Genomic DNA, 16268 nt, shown 5'->3' with positions numbered 1-16268 from the left:
TAAATGCAGAAGAAATGCAAATGACTGGATGTATATATATAAAATATATATAAAAAATAGAGTAATAAGAACAACACACATTTAAAAAAAAAAACATATATATTAAACAAATTTCAAAGTAATATTCGGTAAATGCCTACATAAAAATAATTACCGAGTAACAGGCATATACATACATATATGTATATATGTAAATACTATATATTCAACGATAACTTAGTTCAAGCCATTTGATATATCCAAAATCATATGACAACCGCACCAAATCACACTGCTATCACTGGGGGCTTAATCAACATAAATGGAAACTCACCCACACAATTGTTCTGGGAGTAATTTAGTTAATTTAGAAGTAAGGAGTTTAAATAAGCAAGCCAAAAACGCAATTAGCAAAATCAAGATATTTTCAAGAAAATAAAGTTTAGTTATCGGATTAGGAAATTTGTCATTTATATTAAAATTAATGTAGATATGTAACTAGTAAGCACTGTAATGCCAACTCGTCAGCCGACTGTGTTTCTCCCATGCAAGCAAATATTGTTTCTGATGTGCTGTTGAAATGACGGATAGGAGGTGGCCGTTGTGGAATTTCGGTAAAAAATCGTATCTGTTCATGCCTATACAAATCCTAAAAACCATTTATATTTAGATTTTGGAGCAAGTTCAAACGACTTTATAAGAAATTGCTATATAACTGGTATAAGTACGATGTAAGTATATATTTGGGTCTACTTACTTACTTATAAACGAGAGAAAACCCCACAAATTCTCATACATTTAAATGACAATAGTAGAATTTTTCTAAACATAATATAATTATTTGAAAATAAGCATAAGCTTTTGAAACTCACAAAATATTATGACTTCCAAAGACTTTCAGCTGGAAAAGGCGGCCACAAGTGGTTTGAGCCGTGACATAAAATTCCAGGTTGTGAACAAAACGGACTACTGACGGAATATACTTTGTTGCTGAACCGATTTAAGAAAATGTCAATAAACCCCTTTATGCCAATAGTTGTTATATAAGCCTATTGGTTTTAGATATTACGAAAAAATATTAACGCTAACAATTTAAGTATTGAGAAAGGATAGAAATTATTGTTTTATTCTATATTAATCGTCGGTTACTAAATCAGTACAATGAACACTACACATTAACTGAAATGAATATCTAAAAGTATGGCGTGGCTTAATCATTAAAAGAATGTAAAATTTATTCAAACAAGTTTAAGTGATAGGAATATGATTGAAGAATTATCTTTCTCAGAATGCCTCAATATGTCAAAGCATAATTAGGGAATGTTCTTCAGAAACAGAAACAAAAAGAAAACTCTCAATTAAGTAGTGCGTTTCGTAATAAAAAGAAGAAGATGAAGAGTAACTTTTAGTTGATTTTTTTATTTGAATTTTAGCATCGCTTTTTAACTCCGTTATAGATCTTGGCAGCGTCCCTTGCAAAATCCAACTAAATGGGTTCATAAAACAATGTAAAACAATAACATTCCCATAAACTTAATGCTTTTAACTTAAATTCAGAGAACTGCAACCTAAAGAATATCGCTCGTGTTATTTCGATCATAATGCTCTTTTATGTTTTCTGTACATTCACTTTGAGAAACATAATATTTTTTCGCGCCTAAAAGTAGGCATAATTTAGTATTAGTCATAATTTCAAATCAACAGTGAAGCACAAAGCAATGTTCCGTTTTTGGTTACTATGCTCACTTAAGTGAATTCAAAGATCCAAAATTATTGTTTACTTTAAAGGAGTTATTTGACCCCTATTGCGGTTTTCAACTCAACTGCATTTTGGTTGAAGTTGACATTCGGTATTATTGATATCAACTCAACCCGTAAAAAAATTTTGGCTTGAAGTGCTGTCAAACTTGAACTTCTTTATGGTACAGTGCACTCGTGAAAACTCAAACACACGATGCTCCATTGCCTATTCTGGGTATTCTGGCTTAGAAGCCCGAATTTTAGGTATTTTTTTTTGACGCGATAAAAAAAATCAAAAATTATTTTGACTATCCATTTTTTTACATGCTTTTTAATGATATTCTAAGAATACAAAACATAAATAATATAGGAAAAAAAATTAAATTTAAAAAAATTGCAGCTCGGCGAAGTAGAGACTGATGAAACAATGGCTTGTCCTGGTGTGCAGGATATAAATCCTTTCCGTGACCGAAAATGAAAATTTATGCGAAATCCCTGAAGTGTAAAATTGTAGTTATCGCACTACGAAACGTTTTTGGAAAAAAAAATTTTACAAATTGGTGGAGGTTTGAAAGAAAAGTTTCGTATTTTCCCTGTTTTTTTGTGGTTCGGAATTTTTTAAAACTAAAAAAAAATAAAAATTCTTTCGAAATGAGCTGTAACTCGAAAAATAATTTGAATTTCGAAAAATCCTCTGAGGGACATTTTCTTGAAATTTTATACTATAAAAATATGCAAAAAAATCGATTTTTTCGAATTTCTAACCCGGAATACCCCCTTAAAAACACGAACAAAATTGTTCCATCATTTTATACATGAATTATTATATTTTATTGCATAATCAGACGACAATTAAATGCTTTCAGCTAAAATAACAAAAAGGCTGAAATAATTAACGCAGTCGAAAATGGTGTATTACAGCTCTATCCAAAAAATACAATTGTAAATTTTAGATGTGTTAACAAAACGCTATCGGGACCTGGAAAACGTAAAACGTTCCGAGCTTCAGAACTTTCGACAATGGAAAAGGCGTTTTAAAAATAGTTTTAATTACAACGCACCTAGAATTTCCGATTAACGGATTAATTTTAAAAGAAAAAGCTAAGGAGCTACATGCCAAGTTAAGCAACGAAAGCTGAAGGTTTTTTTCAGAGATGGCTGGCTTCAAAAATTTGAAAAGTGTCATGTAGTACGCGTTATTTTAATCTTAGGAAATATTGGAGCCGTTAAAATTTAAGCTACAAGTTAAAAGTCAAGAAATTGGACTACAAGTATGTCCTGTACAAATATACAACGCTTAATATCCTCTAACAAATATATTCTTTAATTAGGTTAAATCCTATTTAAAAGAGATCGGATTGCCTCAAAAGACTTTACTTCTTCTTGACAAAGCATATCCAAACGGATATGAATTAAAATCTCATGTTGGCTCAATTACAGCGATATTTAGCCGCTCAATGTCACTCATTTGATTCAACCAATGGATCAAGACGTAATAAAGTTAACCATATTACTTTATCAAAGATCTCTGTTGGCAGCCATGAATGCGATTTGGTCGAATCAATGAAAAAAATTAAGTTGAGAGCTTGGAATAAATTGGGACAAGAGACTTTGGTCAAGTGCTGCACAAATATTTCAAACTTTGGCAACGTGAAAGACGAAGCGGTATCAATTTTTACCAAAACAATACAATGGATCTCGGCTGAAAGAGTGAGCACAAGAAAAATGAATGACGGTGAAGAGGCCTTCTTGAATTGGGTCGAAAATAAGAAACGTACGTCAAACAATAATCTCTGTTTTTTGCTAACAATTAGAAAACAACCTACATCTAACATGTTTCTTCTATTCTTTACGAAAATAATGTATAAGGTACAAATGTTTGAACCGGGGATGAATCATTGACAGCAAACCAAAAAATTCTAATATTTTGAAGTATGTTACGCAAGAAAAAAGTGACATTATTTTGTGTAAATTCAAATTTGTTCAGCTCGTAGAATAAAATGCCGATACCGGACGAAGCAAGTTACAACGGACACTACTTCTAGGAATATTCATTGCAAGCAAACCTTAACTTTTACAGAATCCTCTCCTCTTCTTCATTTATTTTTTCAACTTCAATTCTACTGAGTGCAGTTAAAAAACCCGTAATAGGGGCAATCATGTAAAACAATCGGATAAACGGAATGCAAATCATACTTCAGATTGTTTAATTTTTCATAATGAAACAAAAGGTGTGTTGTGGTTATAAAATGGTTACATATTGGATATATTGGACAGCGGAAGCGTAAAAGCTTACGAAACATATATCTAATATGACGTAGTGAATTATTAACAATAAAAAAACTCAATTTCGAAGTTTTTGACGTCACGATGTTTTGAATTCTAAGTAACGATATGCCACCATAAAAAATAAAAACTTTTACTGAAATTTTGTTACAAATAATTTAATGATTGGAAAGTTTCTGTCAACGTTATGCAACAGACGGTGAAATTTGGCAGTAAATTTTAGTCCGACAGCTTCTCGTGTAAAGTTTGGCCTAACATTATTGTCTTGAAGCCTTTATTTGAATAAGAAAATAATGAAAAATATAATTATTTTAGCAAATTGTGCTAAATTAATATGGAAACTGACGGCGTGGCTGCTTCTCCTGTACGGTGGAAAGTTTTTATAGCTGATCAAAAAGAACATCAAAGCTTTCTCAAAATGTATCGTGGTATCTTTCTAATATACCCACGTATAATATATATGTATATACCCATGTATGTGTGTATACTCGTATATAAACTAAATAAACAAAATAAAAAGAACGCAATTTGTGTTTCAAAATGAAATTTTTATTTATTATAGAAAATTAAATGAAATTAATAATTACAAGCAAAAAACTTTATGATGTAAAATCTACGAGTTACAAAATACTATAATGTGATATAAAATTTTACAATTATCGCATAGTTTCACACTTGATATCCATTCGGTAATAGCGAAAAACAGAAACAAAAAAATAATATCAGTGTTTTCTCCATTTATATAAAGAGAGTAGACGAAAAAGAAGGAAACCGCTGATCGTGTTATTAGTTTCAATATGATTATGCCACTTTGTTTACTTATGAAATAGTGCCACATAAAATTTAATTTCCGCGGACCGTGCTGGAAGTGTAATTTTTGAAGCAAACGAATTACGAGACATCACGAGAGCTTTAGAAAGCATTTTTGAAGCTTATAGACTGATAATTAAATCACTTGCGCACAAAAGTAGGCAACGTTTATAAGAAATTGAGATGCTAGAGATGTGGCGCAACATTTTGGTATTTTGTCATAAGGACATGCGTGGTTTTCGCAAGCGTCTCGTGGTACCTCAGTGCTTTCTTCACGGAAAGCATTACAGAATTATCAACGATTGCTCTCTTTGTTTTCTTAACTTTTCGGAAGGTATTTAAAGGCATATGGTTTTCCCGACTTATGTTTTGAAATTTTCAACAGTTCTTATACAACAAATTATTATTTTAGACTTAAAGTGAGTTGTAAGCATTACGAAACTTAAGGTATTTAATACGAAAAGGCCATTTCTTGAAGATGTCTCTTTAAATCGAATTTAGTCTAACTAAAATAAACAGTTACGTATATGAAACAGTAATCACGTGGCTGTGAATTTTTCGTTCATTCACTTGCTACATTTTCTTTACTTTGTTTTAAACAATATTTGCACTTTTGTTGTTGTAGTTACAAGAACATTAAAATAAGTAGACGAAAGAAAATATCTATAAACTAAAGTTAAATATAAAAATGTGTTTTTCTCTTCTTGTTTTTGTTTTTTTTTTTTTTGTTATTTTCTATATCTAACGCATCTCAGCCTATGACAATTTGAACTTTTTAATGTATATTTTTTTTTTTACTTTTTTTATCATTCAAACATCAAACATCGACACTAAGCTTATATAATTATTTTAATGCAGTTAAATGTAGGTTCTTTTAATTTTTGGCAGTGATTTTGCTACTCACACAAAAAATTATACAAAATATCTTAAGCTTACGCTTTGGGATAATACATACATCATACACGAAAGTGGCGAAGAAGAGCTTTGGAGGCGTGTGCGAGCTTCTAAGTTGGATGCAGTTTTTAAACTTAAGTAAATTTTTTTTTAATTTTTATTAGTATTCACACTAAATGTACTGAGAAAAGAATTCATCTTCAAAGACTCATGAATCTTATAAGGGAAGGTTCATTTGAACTGTATAAAAGCTTTTTTTCAAAATATTTACTGATCTAAGCTGAGCTTTCACTTATTGATATGTGTGCCTTATATCTCATTATTGAAAACCTTTTCAATTTTTATTTTACGATTTTTGAGAACTTGCACGTAGCTTTCATTTTATTGATTTTCTTATCACGGTTTAGAGTTAAATATGCGTTTCATGAAATCTTGAAGTGGTTTAAAGTTATCTTTTGTGATGCATGACTTCACGGTATGCGCAAATATGGCTTAAGAACGTTCTACGAAAGTTTTTCAGTTAAATATATTTTGAAATAAGTTAATAAAACAACTGGTGGTCTCAATAAAATATTTTTGTGAACAAGGAAATATCTGAAATACTTTTCCTTATAACATAAGATCTTTAAAACTTATCAGCTTAATACTTTTAAAATATAAAAAAAGTATATGCTCAGAATTCGCACACACTTTCAAATCTTTTCATCGCCAAACCATCGCATACAAATAGTTTTAATTTCTCTTGCCATTTTCCTCATGTCCTTCCCACTTATTAACTAAAGCAGCGTGCAAAGCATTCTTACATTTTCCTAAATATAAACAGTGAACAGTACTAGCGCAGATCGTGCCCTGCACTCGCTATGATACGCTTCTATATACAGTTAGCTTTTAATAATACCCGGCGAAAGACCTAGCAGAAAGTACATTTTATTTAATTAAATACACTAATTTATAATACCAAGTTAATAGTTAAATATGTTTTGCTTCGCGCTTTCAACTTATAAACCAAGCGCAACAAAGACAATAAATCTAAGTAAGGATAAATTTTAGTTACAATAATTATGTTTAATTTTTAATGATAATTGCAATAATAGTACTAATAAAAAATTGCTTTACTTTGGTAAAATTCATCATTTGTTCTGTGTACTCAATACGCAAAAGCTTTCATCGAGCTTCACGCGGTAGAGCTTTTAAGCACTTAAATATTTTTTTTCAAATAAAAATTTATTATTTTATAAGAAAACGAAATACAATTACGACTAAAAGGCGAAAATTATGTTTAAGCTCTTAAAGAATTGTATTATTTTGTTTAATTGTTTGTTTGTGTTGTCACTAAATTTAATTGTATGCGTGAATTAAAGCAGCATTATTGGCGTCGCACACCTGAATTTCGTTTTTTTGCCGTTGCAATGTCAACGTAAGGTTTCTCACTAATCTGTATGTTGCTTCTTCCTAACAGACATAAGCAAAAAGAGAAATACTATTTGTTCCAGAATTAGCCTAAACTTAACAGTGAGTTACAAAAATTAACATTCTTCATAATTTACGTAACAAATTTAGTTGTGTGTCTTGCGCGTCGCGTTTACTCAAATGCAATTTAGTTAGCTGAATTTCTCAGTGTGTTGTGTGTGTGCGTTTTCTTCTAAAACTAATTTTAAATTTCTAAGCTGTTTAATTTTGCATGTTTTGCGTGTTGATGGCACAATATCATTATTTTTTTTTATTATTTTTATAATATATAAGGATCTATTTTTTTCATTTTGTGTGTTTTCGCTTAATGCTTATACTTGTCAACGACTAATTTTAGTGTGTATGCTTTTTTATGATTTATACTTTTTTGCTTTAAACTAGTTAATCTGCTACATATGTACTGCTTCTCAGCTAGTCTCAATACATTTGCACTTTTGCTGTTTTTTGACGATGCATTTTCAGTTTGCTCACTTCATGCGTCATGTTTACTCAGTTGTTGCTTAATTTTTTGTTTGTTGTAAATTGTTTTTACATGTGGCGCTTCATATGCAACGCCAAGTGGTCCGATCTCGAGAAGCAGCGATCGCAGTTGCGGCATTTGAAAGGTTTGGCGCCCGTGTGCTTGCGGTAATGACGCGTCAACTCGTCGCTGCGTGCGAAGCGCCATTCACACCCCTCCCAGGAGCATTTGTACGGTTTTTCGCCTGGAAAAAGAGGTAAAATTGAAAAATATGTAATTAGTTTCTAGTTCAGGTAGTTTTCAATATTGTTGGTAATATTAATATTAATAGAGTTGAGTTGTTTTACGGATTTTTACATTTATACTTGAACTCAATTCTCAAAATCAATGTGAAAATCCTACTGCATGTCATATCGGTGACAATAACAGGCTTCTTTCACATTCGACTTACAAAGAAAAAACAAGAAAAAATTCCTTCATAGTTAGAAAAGTTTCCATACAACAGCTTGATTGTGATCCGCCAGTTTATATGGGAGTTATATGCTATAATTGTTCGATCTGAACTATTTATCCAGAAGTTATATCGTTAGCTTAGGCAATAATTCATGCGACATTCTCAAAATCTGAGAGACTAGTGCGTGTCTATACAGAGAGACAGACTGACGGCCAGAGGAACAGAGACGAGCATGACTAAATCGCTAAACCGACTCAGCTCGTCATTCTGATCACTACATTATACAATATATTGGGTCTTCGCCGTTTCTTCTGGGTTTTACAAATTTCGTGGCAAACTTAAACACTTGTTGAGGTTATAAAAGGCGTGGATATATTATGAACCGCTTACAAAGTAATGAAAACTAAACTGGGTTCTTGCAGTATTTATCTTTATCACATCTGGAGGAAGTTTAGGCGGATTTCCATCGACATCAACGAACAGAAGCTCTAGAAAACGAGCTGTTTCTTTGAATGCAGGACTTATGTTGGATATGTCACAGTTGAGTGAGGATGAATCCATTCATAAACTGCAAAATCTCTTTCTCTCTCTCTCTCTACCTTTTGATACTCGATACCTATGCGAAGAGAATTGGAGAGAACTTAAGCGCTGCAAAATGCAAATTTTATGAAGAAGTTAGACAATTTTTTGAACTACGTCAATACTTTCACAAAAGGTCACAAGCCGCATTGCAAGCCTCGCATGCTTTTAATGTAAAAGCAAAGGTGAGGCAATTGCTGCGCCTAGAAGCTAATAGAATTCTCGAAGCATGTCTTATATCTATGTTAATGCAGCGCTTTAGAAATGTCCACTGTTGACGGGTGCTTAAAAACCAAACTTTCCGTTGACTAAATACACAATTGCAACCTCAGCTGTCATACGTTGACCTGCCCCGCTCCTCTCTTCGAAAATAAAACGTATTAAAATATAATTGTGAAACTTTCAATGTATTTTTAGCTCTTTTACTTTTCGATTCATAAGTGCAGCAGCAAAATGTAAAATAATGTTTGGAAAGTATGTTAAACAAAAACAAAATTCTGCTGCAACACAAAATGAAGAAAGTTTTCGCATTTCGCTAACAAAATATGCGCCGACATAAAGCAGAAACAGTGAGAGAAAACAGTGCTTTGCTTTCCGCTTCAGTACATCGGTAAGTTCTCTAAGAAATCAGCATACATACAAAGTATACGCAGCAGTAAACAAAACAAATATTGAGAGAACAACAAGCCCAACAACAATTGCAATGGGCGCAGTGAACAAAAGCTTCATAGCTCAAGTAACGACAAAGTAAATTAAAATTAAAATTGTAAGAGATGCTGAACAACTGCGAAACAATTAAATAAAACAAAAGAATTATTACTTACAAGAAAGTCAAATATTTGCAGCAGGAGTAACTAGCACGAAATGCAGTATGGCAGTGAGCCATAATTCGGCGCAAATAATATTTGAAGTTGGAAGCGCAAAGAAATATGGAAAGCATACAGCTGGCAGCTGGGGAACAGAGCTTACAATATACATATATATGTATATGTATATATTTTTTTATAAACATATAATCAAATATATAAAAACATAGTTAAGACTCTCATTTAAGCTTGTTCATGAAAACTAAACTTTGAATAATTAAACAAAGCTAGATTCTTAAGTATGTAGAAGCTTACAACGACAAATTATAGTGCTTTAAATACCTTCTAAATAGACAAATGACAGAAGAAAGCGACGATTTTATTAATTAGTAAATTACTGAAAGAAAAATGTAAGCAAATTACAACATTTTTGGCAAATTTGGCAAATGGTAAGTGAATATTGGTTGGTTAGCGACTGGTTGAGTGGACGTTTACGGAAAGTCTGACTGTTAGCGGTCGCTCTTAAGACATTTTTAAGTTCGTTATACTTTCAAAAAGTCTACGCTAAGTACAATTAAAGTACTTCTCAATCTTTTATTTTTCTAAGTGCTCAGTTCCTTTAAGTTTGAAGCATTAAAGCCCGCAGATGGTATTTTGTGTCAACCATGAACCATTAAAACGTGGTGGAACCATCTATAGAAGGTATTATAGGAAGATGAATGAAATAATCAGTTGTCACAATTTATTAGCGGCTCACGCCTGTGAAACAGGACTGACAGATCGAGCTGACTGCAGGAAATGACAAAAGACACCATGAAAAAGAGGGAGCATTTCTTGCGCACTTGTTTCACAATGGCAAGGCAACGCATCAAGCATCTGGGACACTAATAATATGAATATTGGAGTAGGTATCGTTGATGAAGCCACAGATAACTACGCCTCTTGGACTACGTAACTACACACAATCTGGTATTGCTAAGGACCAAACCGGAGCTATGCGTGGCTCATTAGCCTATCAATCTAGCCTAACTTAACTTACCAATTCACTTTTTCCTAGAAGTAGAAGTATTTAGTCTGTCCATTCAAAATATACAGACAGTGCTGAAAGGTATGGGGTAGGTATCCATATACGGTAATAGGTTAGTTAAGTGAAGGTTTCTTCTTCATAGGTCGACAATGGGAAAATTGGGCCAAAAAGACCTTTTATTGTGAGCTCATTTGCTTTGCTGTGTACTCCGACGACCAGGCTGTCAATCGTGTCTATGAGTCTACGGCAATGACCATGAATTGAGCAAATAGTTAACGAGTTCAATTACGGAGTACATCCATTGGTACAATGCAGTGTTATAGTAGAATGAAAAAATGTTTGATGTAGGGGGGACTTAAATCAAATAATTAAAATCTCTCTTGTCCACCGATCTCACGAATACCTAGTAAGCATATATGGAAACTGCTGAAAGTCTGAAAATACGACTTATCACAGCAGAATCTGAAATATTACGGCTCTAGTGCCTTGTAAATTAAGTGTGAAATGAAAATTTGACTGTCTAAATTTCGTGCATGTTTTCAAGTTAATGCGAGTTTAATTTTCTAAATTTTCGTTAAAATTCGAGGAATAAGTATTTTAACCATTTAGTTTGCCTCTCTTTTTCATTGCTTACTGTTCATATTCCACTGTGGCAATACATTTCCCTTCCGGTACACATTTTTACATTGTGCTGCTTCCGGCGCTGGTGTAATGCACAGATCACAAAAAAGTGAGTACAAGAAAGCATTCGGACGGAAGAAGCGTGCTAAAAATCAGCACACATAATTTATTAATGCGTCCTTGGAGCTTTTGAATGTTTTGTGAAGTGTCCAATAATACCAGTACAGAATTTTATTTATATCATTATATAATATTAAAAGTGCTAAATGTTATTTAAAGGTTGATTAGCACATTCATTTTCTAAGAATGCAGGTGCTTTTGTGAAAACGCATAGTGACTATTGATGAAGCTCAAAATTTTGTCGCGGCAGCCATTTTAATCCTTCTTCCAACACCCAATTTATATCACAATGCTCAACAATAAACTCTGAAGTTCATTGAAGTCCATAAATTGAAAGGTATTGGATGAAATAGCCAAGGCGCGTCTCTAACGGCAATTATAACCGTTGCAACGGTTTATTAATTCGCCCAATGAAACTTACAATTCGCACGATTTATGACGGATTTCGCAGTTCAAGGAAATGCCGTGAAATGCGCAGATCGCGCTTTACACTGAGGCATTACTACAAAAGCCGCTTGCAACAACGAAGCAACAACGTTAACCACAACTTGGCAAATCCTCCGCCCAACTTACACACAGATAATGCCAACTAGTTTCGCCATTCATTTTCGGCCATTTCAATTACTTAAGCGTCGAAGCGACTATAAAAATGCCAAAAAGGAAAATCGTTAGGGAAAGATTACAAATGCAGTCAAGTGAAAGGACACAAACAGACCATAAAAATGAGAAAATCCGACAACAGCAACATGAATGACAAGCGCTACTTACTTACTTACGATTGTAGGACAAGCGGTCGAAACCAACGCGAACAAGTAAATAAGCGTCGGATGAGTGTTGCGAGCAAGTAGCAGCTTCGCAACCGCTACATCCGCCTCAAGCTTACAGCGCAACAAAAGCCAAATATGCGCGCAAAGTAAGTTAGTGGCCAGAATGAGTGGAGCAGCATTAAAAATGGTGGCGCGGCGGCAGTGCAAGTGTGGCAAGCGAAATGTTGCGGTAATAGAAAATTCACCAAAAGAAAATTAAAAATTCCTTTAGAGCTAAGACAAAGGAGGCGGCCGCCTAAGTGCAGATATGTAAGGCAAGTTGCTTAACGTGGCGCATACAGGGATACAGGGAGGGCGCGCAGCTGGCTGACTGCGGCAAAAGGCGGGTTAACTGTATGTTTTATAAAATATTGACATTGCAGAGCAAGTAAAGTGGAACGGAGAGATAAAGTAGCTAAAGTATTGCACAGTAAGTTTGTAAACGAAAAATGCGGGATGTTGAAGGGAAAGGGGAGAAAGTCTCATATGATTTTATTTAGCTAAGAACAACCTAAACTAATTTATGGTATTTTATGGTACATTAAGCTAAAAAAATTAAACTATTTACTTCAAGTTTTTTTGCGAATGCAGCTATTATTTTCAACAAAACAAAATATTATTATGGAATTCATTAAGATAATCTGCGTGAGGATATATATAATAATTTTTTTTATAATATTTTTTCTTTGGAAAGGATGGAATTTCAACTAACCACCACATATATTAATTCTGGATTAAATAGTTCTGTGTACATTTTCAAATACCATGACAAAAGCTAGAGAACGCTTAAAAAAAACAAAACAAAAAACTTTTCACACGAGTTTCCTAGTAACTATTTGATGAACTATTTTATAAACTTGGCCAGTATTGCCACCTCAAAAGAATTTTATAAGATTTATTTTATTTCAAATAATCTCAGAGGTTCTTTTTTGTTGCTAGCTTAAGGGGCTATACCAGTGACACTTTCACTAAAATTTTTTTTGCTTTTTCGATAGTTTATATATTCAAAAATATTCTGTGAAATCGGCAAGGTCGTATCTTGACTACTTTTTGAATGGCAGCGTTCTAAACAGCGACCGCTCAGAGGTGAAACTTTAAACGCGTTTTTCTCGAAACGACAATTTTCAAAATTGCTGATATCATAACTTAACGAGAAATTGACCGATCGACTTCAAATTAAAACTGGGTATAGTTGAATATATTTGCTATACAATCTATTACTACGATCTTTTTGATTGGTTGAAAATGATCAATTTGGCATTAAAATACGACCATTTTTTTCGCTAAAAAACGATTTTTTTTCAGAATTACGCCATTTTCTTAATTTTTGATATTTTTCAAAGGGTGTAGTTCATTTTATAGAAAATATATTTAAGTTTAATAAACATTTTGAATTTTTTTGTTTCAGCTACGCAATCGACCGGAATCATGCCAGCAGTTGAGGCACTTTTTTTCCGCACTTCCGCAGACAGCACATAACTCCGTTATTTTTCAATATTTTTGTAAAAAAAAAAATTTAATATAGCTAAAAATATATTTAATTACGTCCATAGAACGTCGAAACATTCAATCTAGTACTTTCTTTTAAAAAAATTCACGAAAATAGCCTCTTTAAAATTGTGATTAGTTCGGTTGCAACGGATTCCTTACAAGAACTTGGCTTTGATCGATCAGGTTTTTAAGCTATATTTTATGCTATAGTGGCTCGATGTGAACAATTTCTTCACACACTGTATCGTTGCCTTGGTAGATATAACGTCAAATGAAAAGTATTTATATATATGTAAGTACTTGATGGGGGGAAAGGACATATCTTTAGCTAGAACATCCAGATCTTTAGCAAGTGGGAATAGTTCGTGTATACACAGATAGACGGACACAACTAAATCGACTCAGCTTGTCATGCTGATCATTTACCTTTTACAGGGCCTTAAACATTTCCTTCTGAGTGTTACAAACTTTTTGGCAAATCTAATAATCAGTATTTAAAAATATTATTCTTTTTCGAAAGATCGCTTATTTTTTGAGCATCTAAAATAGCACAATGTCCCACAGTGCACCGTTTGATGCAGCGTAGTGCAGTGAAGTAAGAAACTGCGATTGTAATAAAAACTACGCTGCTGCATGACTTAGCCGTGTTTTGTGGTCTAAACCAGAGGATGTCAATTCAGACATCTTTAGCTCCTTACTTGCGTGTGTTTGTGTGTGTGCGTGCTATCGGACCTTGCTGCATGCGCTATTGGCCGCAAAAGGAATCAGATTGAAAACATACACACACATACACTAACGCACACAAATACACAAACAGCAATGGGATTGTGTCAGTAAGCGCCGGAGCAAGCCACTTGCTAACGAGGCAAAGCTCGTGAGTGAGTTAGCAATTCACAGCATGGCGACAGCTGCCGTTGATAAAGCGTTGAGGTTACATTTTATCTGCGATTTGGGCAATAAATTTTCGTGTAATTTTATGGCTCCGTTTTAAAAATTCATGCAACGTGCTGCAGGCAAGCAGCCTTCGCTTGGAGGCCGGCCGCAGAAGGCGCAGTCGGCGCAGCAGCTAACTGGCGTCGCTAAATTCTTAAGTCGAGTGCAGTTTGTGGCCGCAACAACTTCCTGCTAGAGAGCAGCCCGCTGCAGCTGCGCTTGTGATCGTTTGGCGCGCTCGGCTATCGTCGCTGCACCGTTTTTGTGCGGCATCGCCATTATTTACACACTCGAAAATACAACTTCCTGCTGGCGTCTTAGACGCGTTCGTCCATATGCACTCGTACTTGTGTGTGTGTGGGTTGCGTATGTGTGTGTCACTCGGCAGCTCATAGCAATTGTTTGCTGCAGATTGTCGCAGATTTGGCATACATATTTCTACACACATTTGTGGATGCGCGCGAGTTTTATTGCAGTCCGTTTTAACTGTGGCTGCCTTTTTCTCTCTTGCTGGTGTTTACTTCCGGTTCTTAAGGTTTTAAATTAAATATAAAAGTAGCTTTTGGTTGCAGCTTCTTTTTGGCTTTCTGTGCACTGGTACTACTTTATTGTTTACTGCATAACTTTTTTCCCACTGCCTCTAGGTTTGCACTTTTTGGTTCGTGCGGAAACAAAATCGCATTTTTATATGCTTTGCCACTTGCGTCATCCTGTTAAATGCCAGCGTGTATCTTCCATTTAAAACTTAACCCAGTTTTTCTTAGATACTTTTCTTTGGGCAGTGTCAGTAGCAATATTCGCAGCGTTTTATGGTTAACGAGCTGATATTCGGGTACCGTAATCATATTAACTCTTTTTACAGCTTTTCCAAAGTGTAATTGAATTGGCGCACGTGTGCTTTTTATCAAAGAAGAAGAGAAAGGTTTGGGAAACACACATGAGAATGGACGGAGATATGAATCAAAATAATTTTGATTTTTTTGAGAAACACTGTTTAAGTTAGTAATATTACTAGATAGTAATAATAATTTTGTTTTCATGTCAATGAGTTTGGATACTTTGATCCGTGAGTAAGAAAGCGTGAGGTATAGAATAATATTGTTTAAAAATCCGCATCTAGTTCTGCAATGATATATTTCCAAATAAAAAACTTTTTCATACAAGAACCTGAGTTTGTATGGAAGCTATTCGTTATAGTCGTTCTATATCGTTGGTTGCTACAAATGATTACTTTTCTGGAGAAAAAACATGTGCAAAATCTCTGATCGATATCTCAAAAACTGAGGAACTGGTTCGTATAAATAGATTGACAGACAGACATGTATGGCTCAGCTCCTCACGCTGCTCATTTATATTTATATTTTATATTGTCACAGATCTTTCTTTTTAAGTATTATATATTTCATAACAACTTAATATACCCTGTTCATGGTATACAAATCAGATCGTGCTAATGATACGAGTTTTAATATTACTAAAAACTTGTTTCTTCATCAAAACTTTGGTTAAATCAATTAATCATTTTGAGAAAGGCGACTGATTTACCAACGGAAAATCACACGGAGCCAAATCTGAGAATACGGTGGTTGATCGATGATACTCATTGCAAGTTTAGTTCAAATTTTGTCACAATCGTACTCTTTTAAGAAAAAAAAAATTATGTATATTTAATCTTTTAGTTAACTCATATATATATTTACTGCACTTGGCATTTACGAAGCTCAAAATAATCTTTTCAAAATTGTTATATTATAATTTTGGATCTGTAACCACATTCGTATGGTTTTTTGTC

At 33.7% G+C, this 16268-nt stretch overlaps 1 protein-coding gene across 1 annotated transcript in view; it reads right to left on the bottom strand.

The window, feature by feature from the left end:
- Positions 1-4566: 4566 nt before the first annotated feature.
- Positions 4567-16268, bottom strand: part of LOC126755094 (Krueppel-like factor luna) — a 373428-nt gene continuing 361726 nt past the window's right edge. Inside the window, exon 5 of the mRNA XM_050467426.1 lies at positions 4567-7883. Within this exon, the coding sequence (XP_050323383.1) occupies positions 7708-7883 (176 nt within the window). The 3' untranslated portion in view covers positions 4567-7707. The remainder of the gene's footprint in view (positions 7884-16268) is intronic.

This window comes from Bactrocera neohumeralis, chromosome 4, assembly GCF_024586455.1.
Source record: "Bactrocera neohumeralis isolate Rockhampton chromosome 4, APGP_CSIRO_Bneo_wtdbg2-racon-allhic-juicebox.fasta_v2, whole genome shotgun sequence".
Classification (NCBI taxonomy): Eukaryota; Metazoa; Arthropoda; class Insecta; order Diptera; family Tephritidae; genus Bactrocera; species Bactrocera neohumeralis.
Note: the sequence above shows the minus strand (reverse complement) of the source record. Positions and strands in the feature narration are given on the sequence as shown.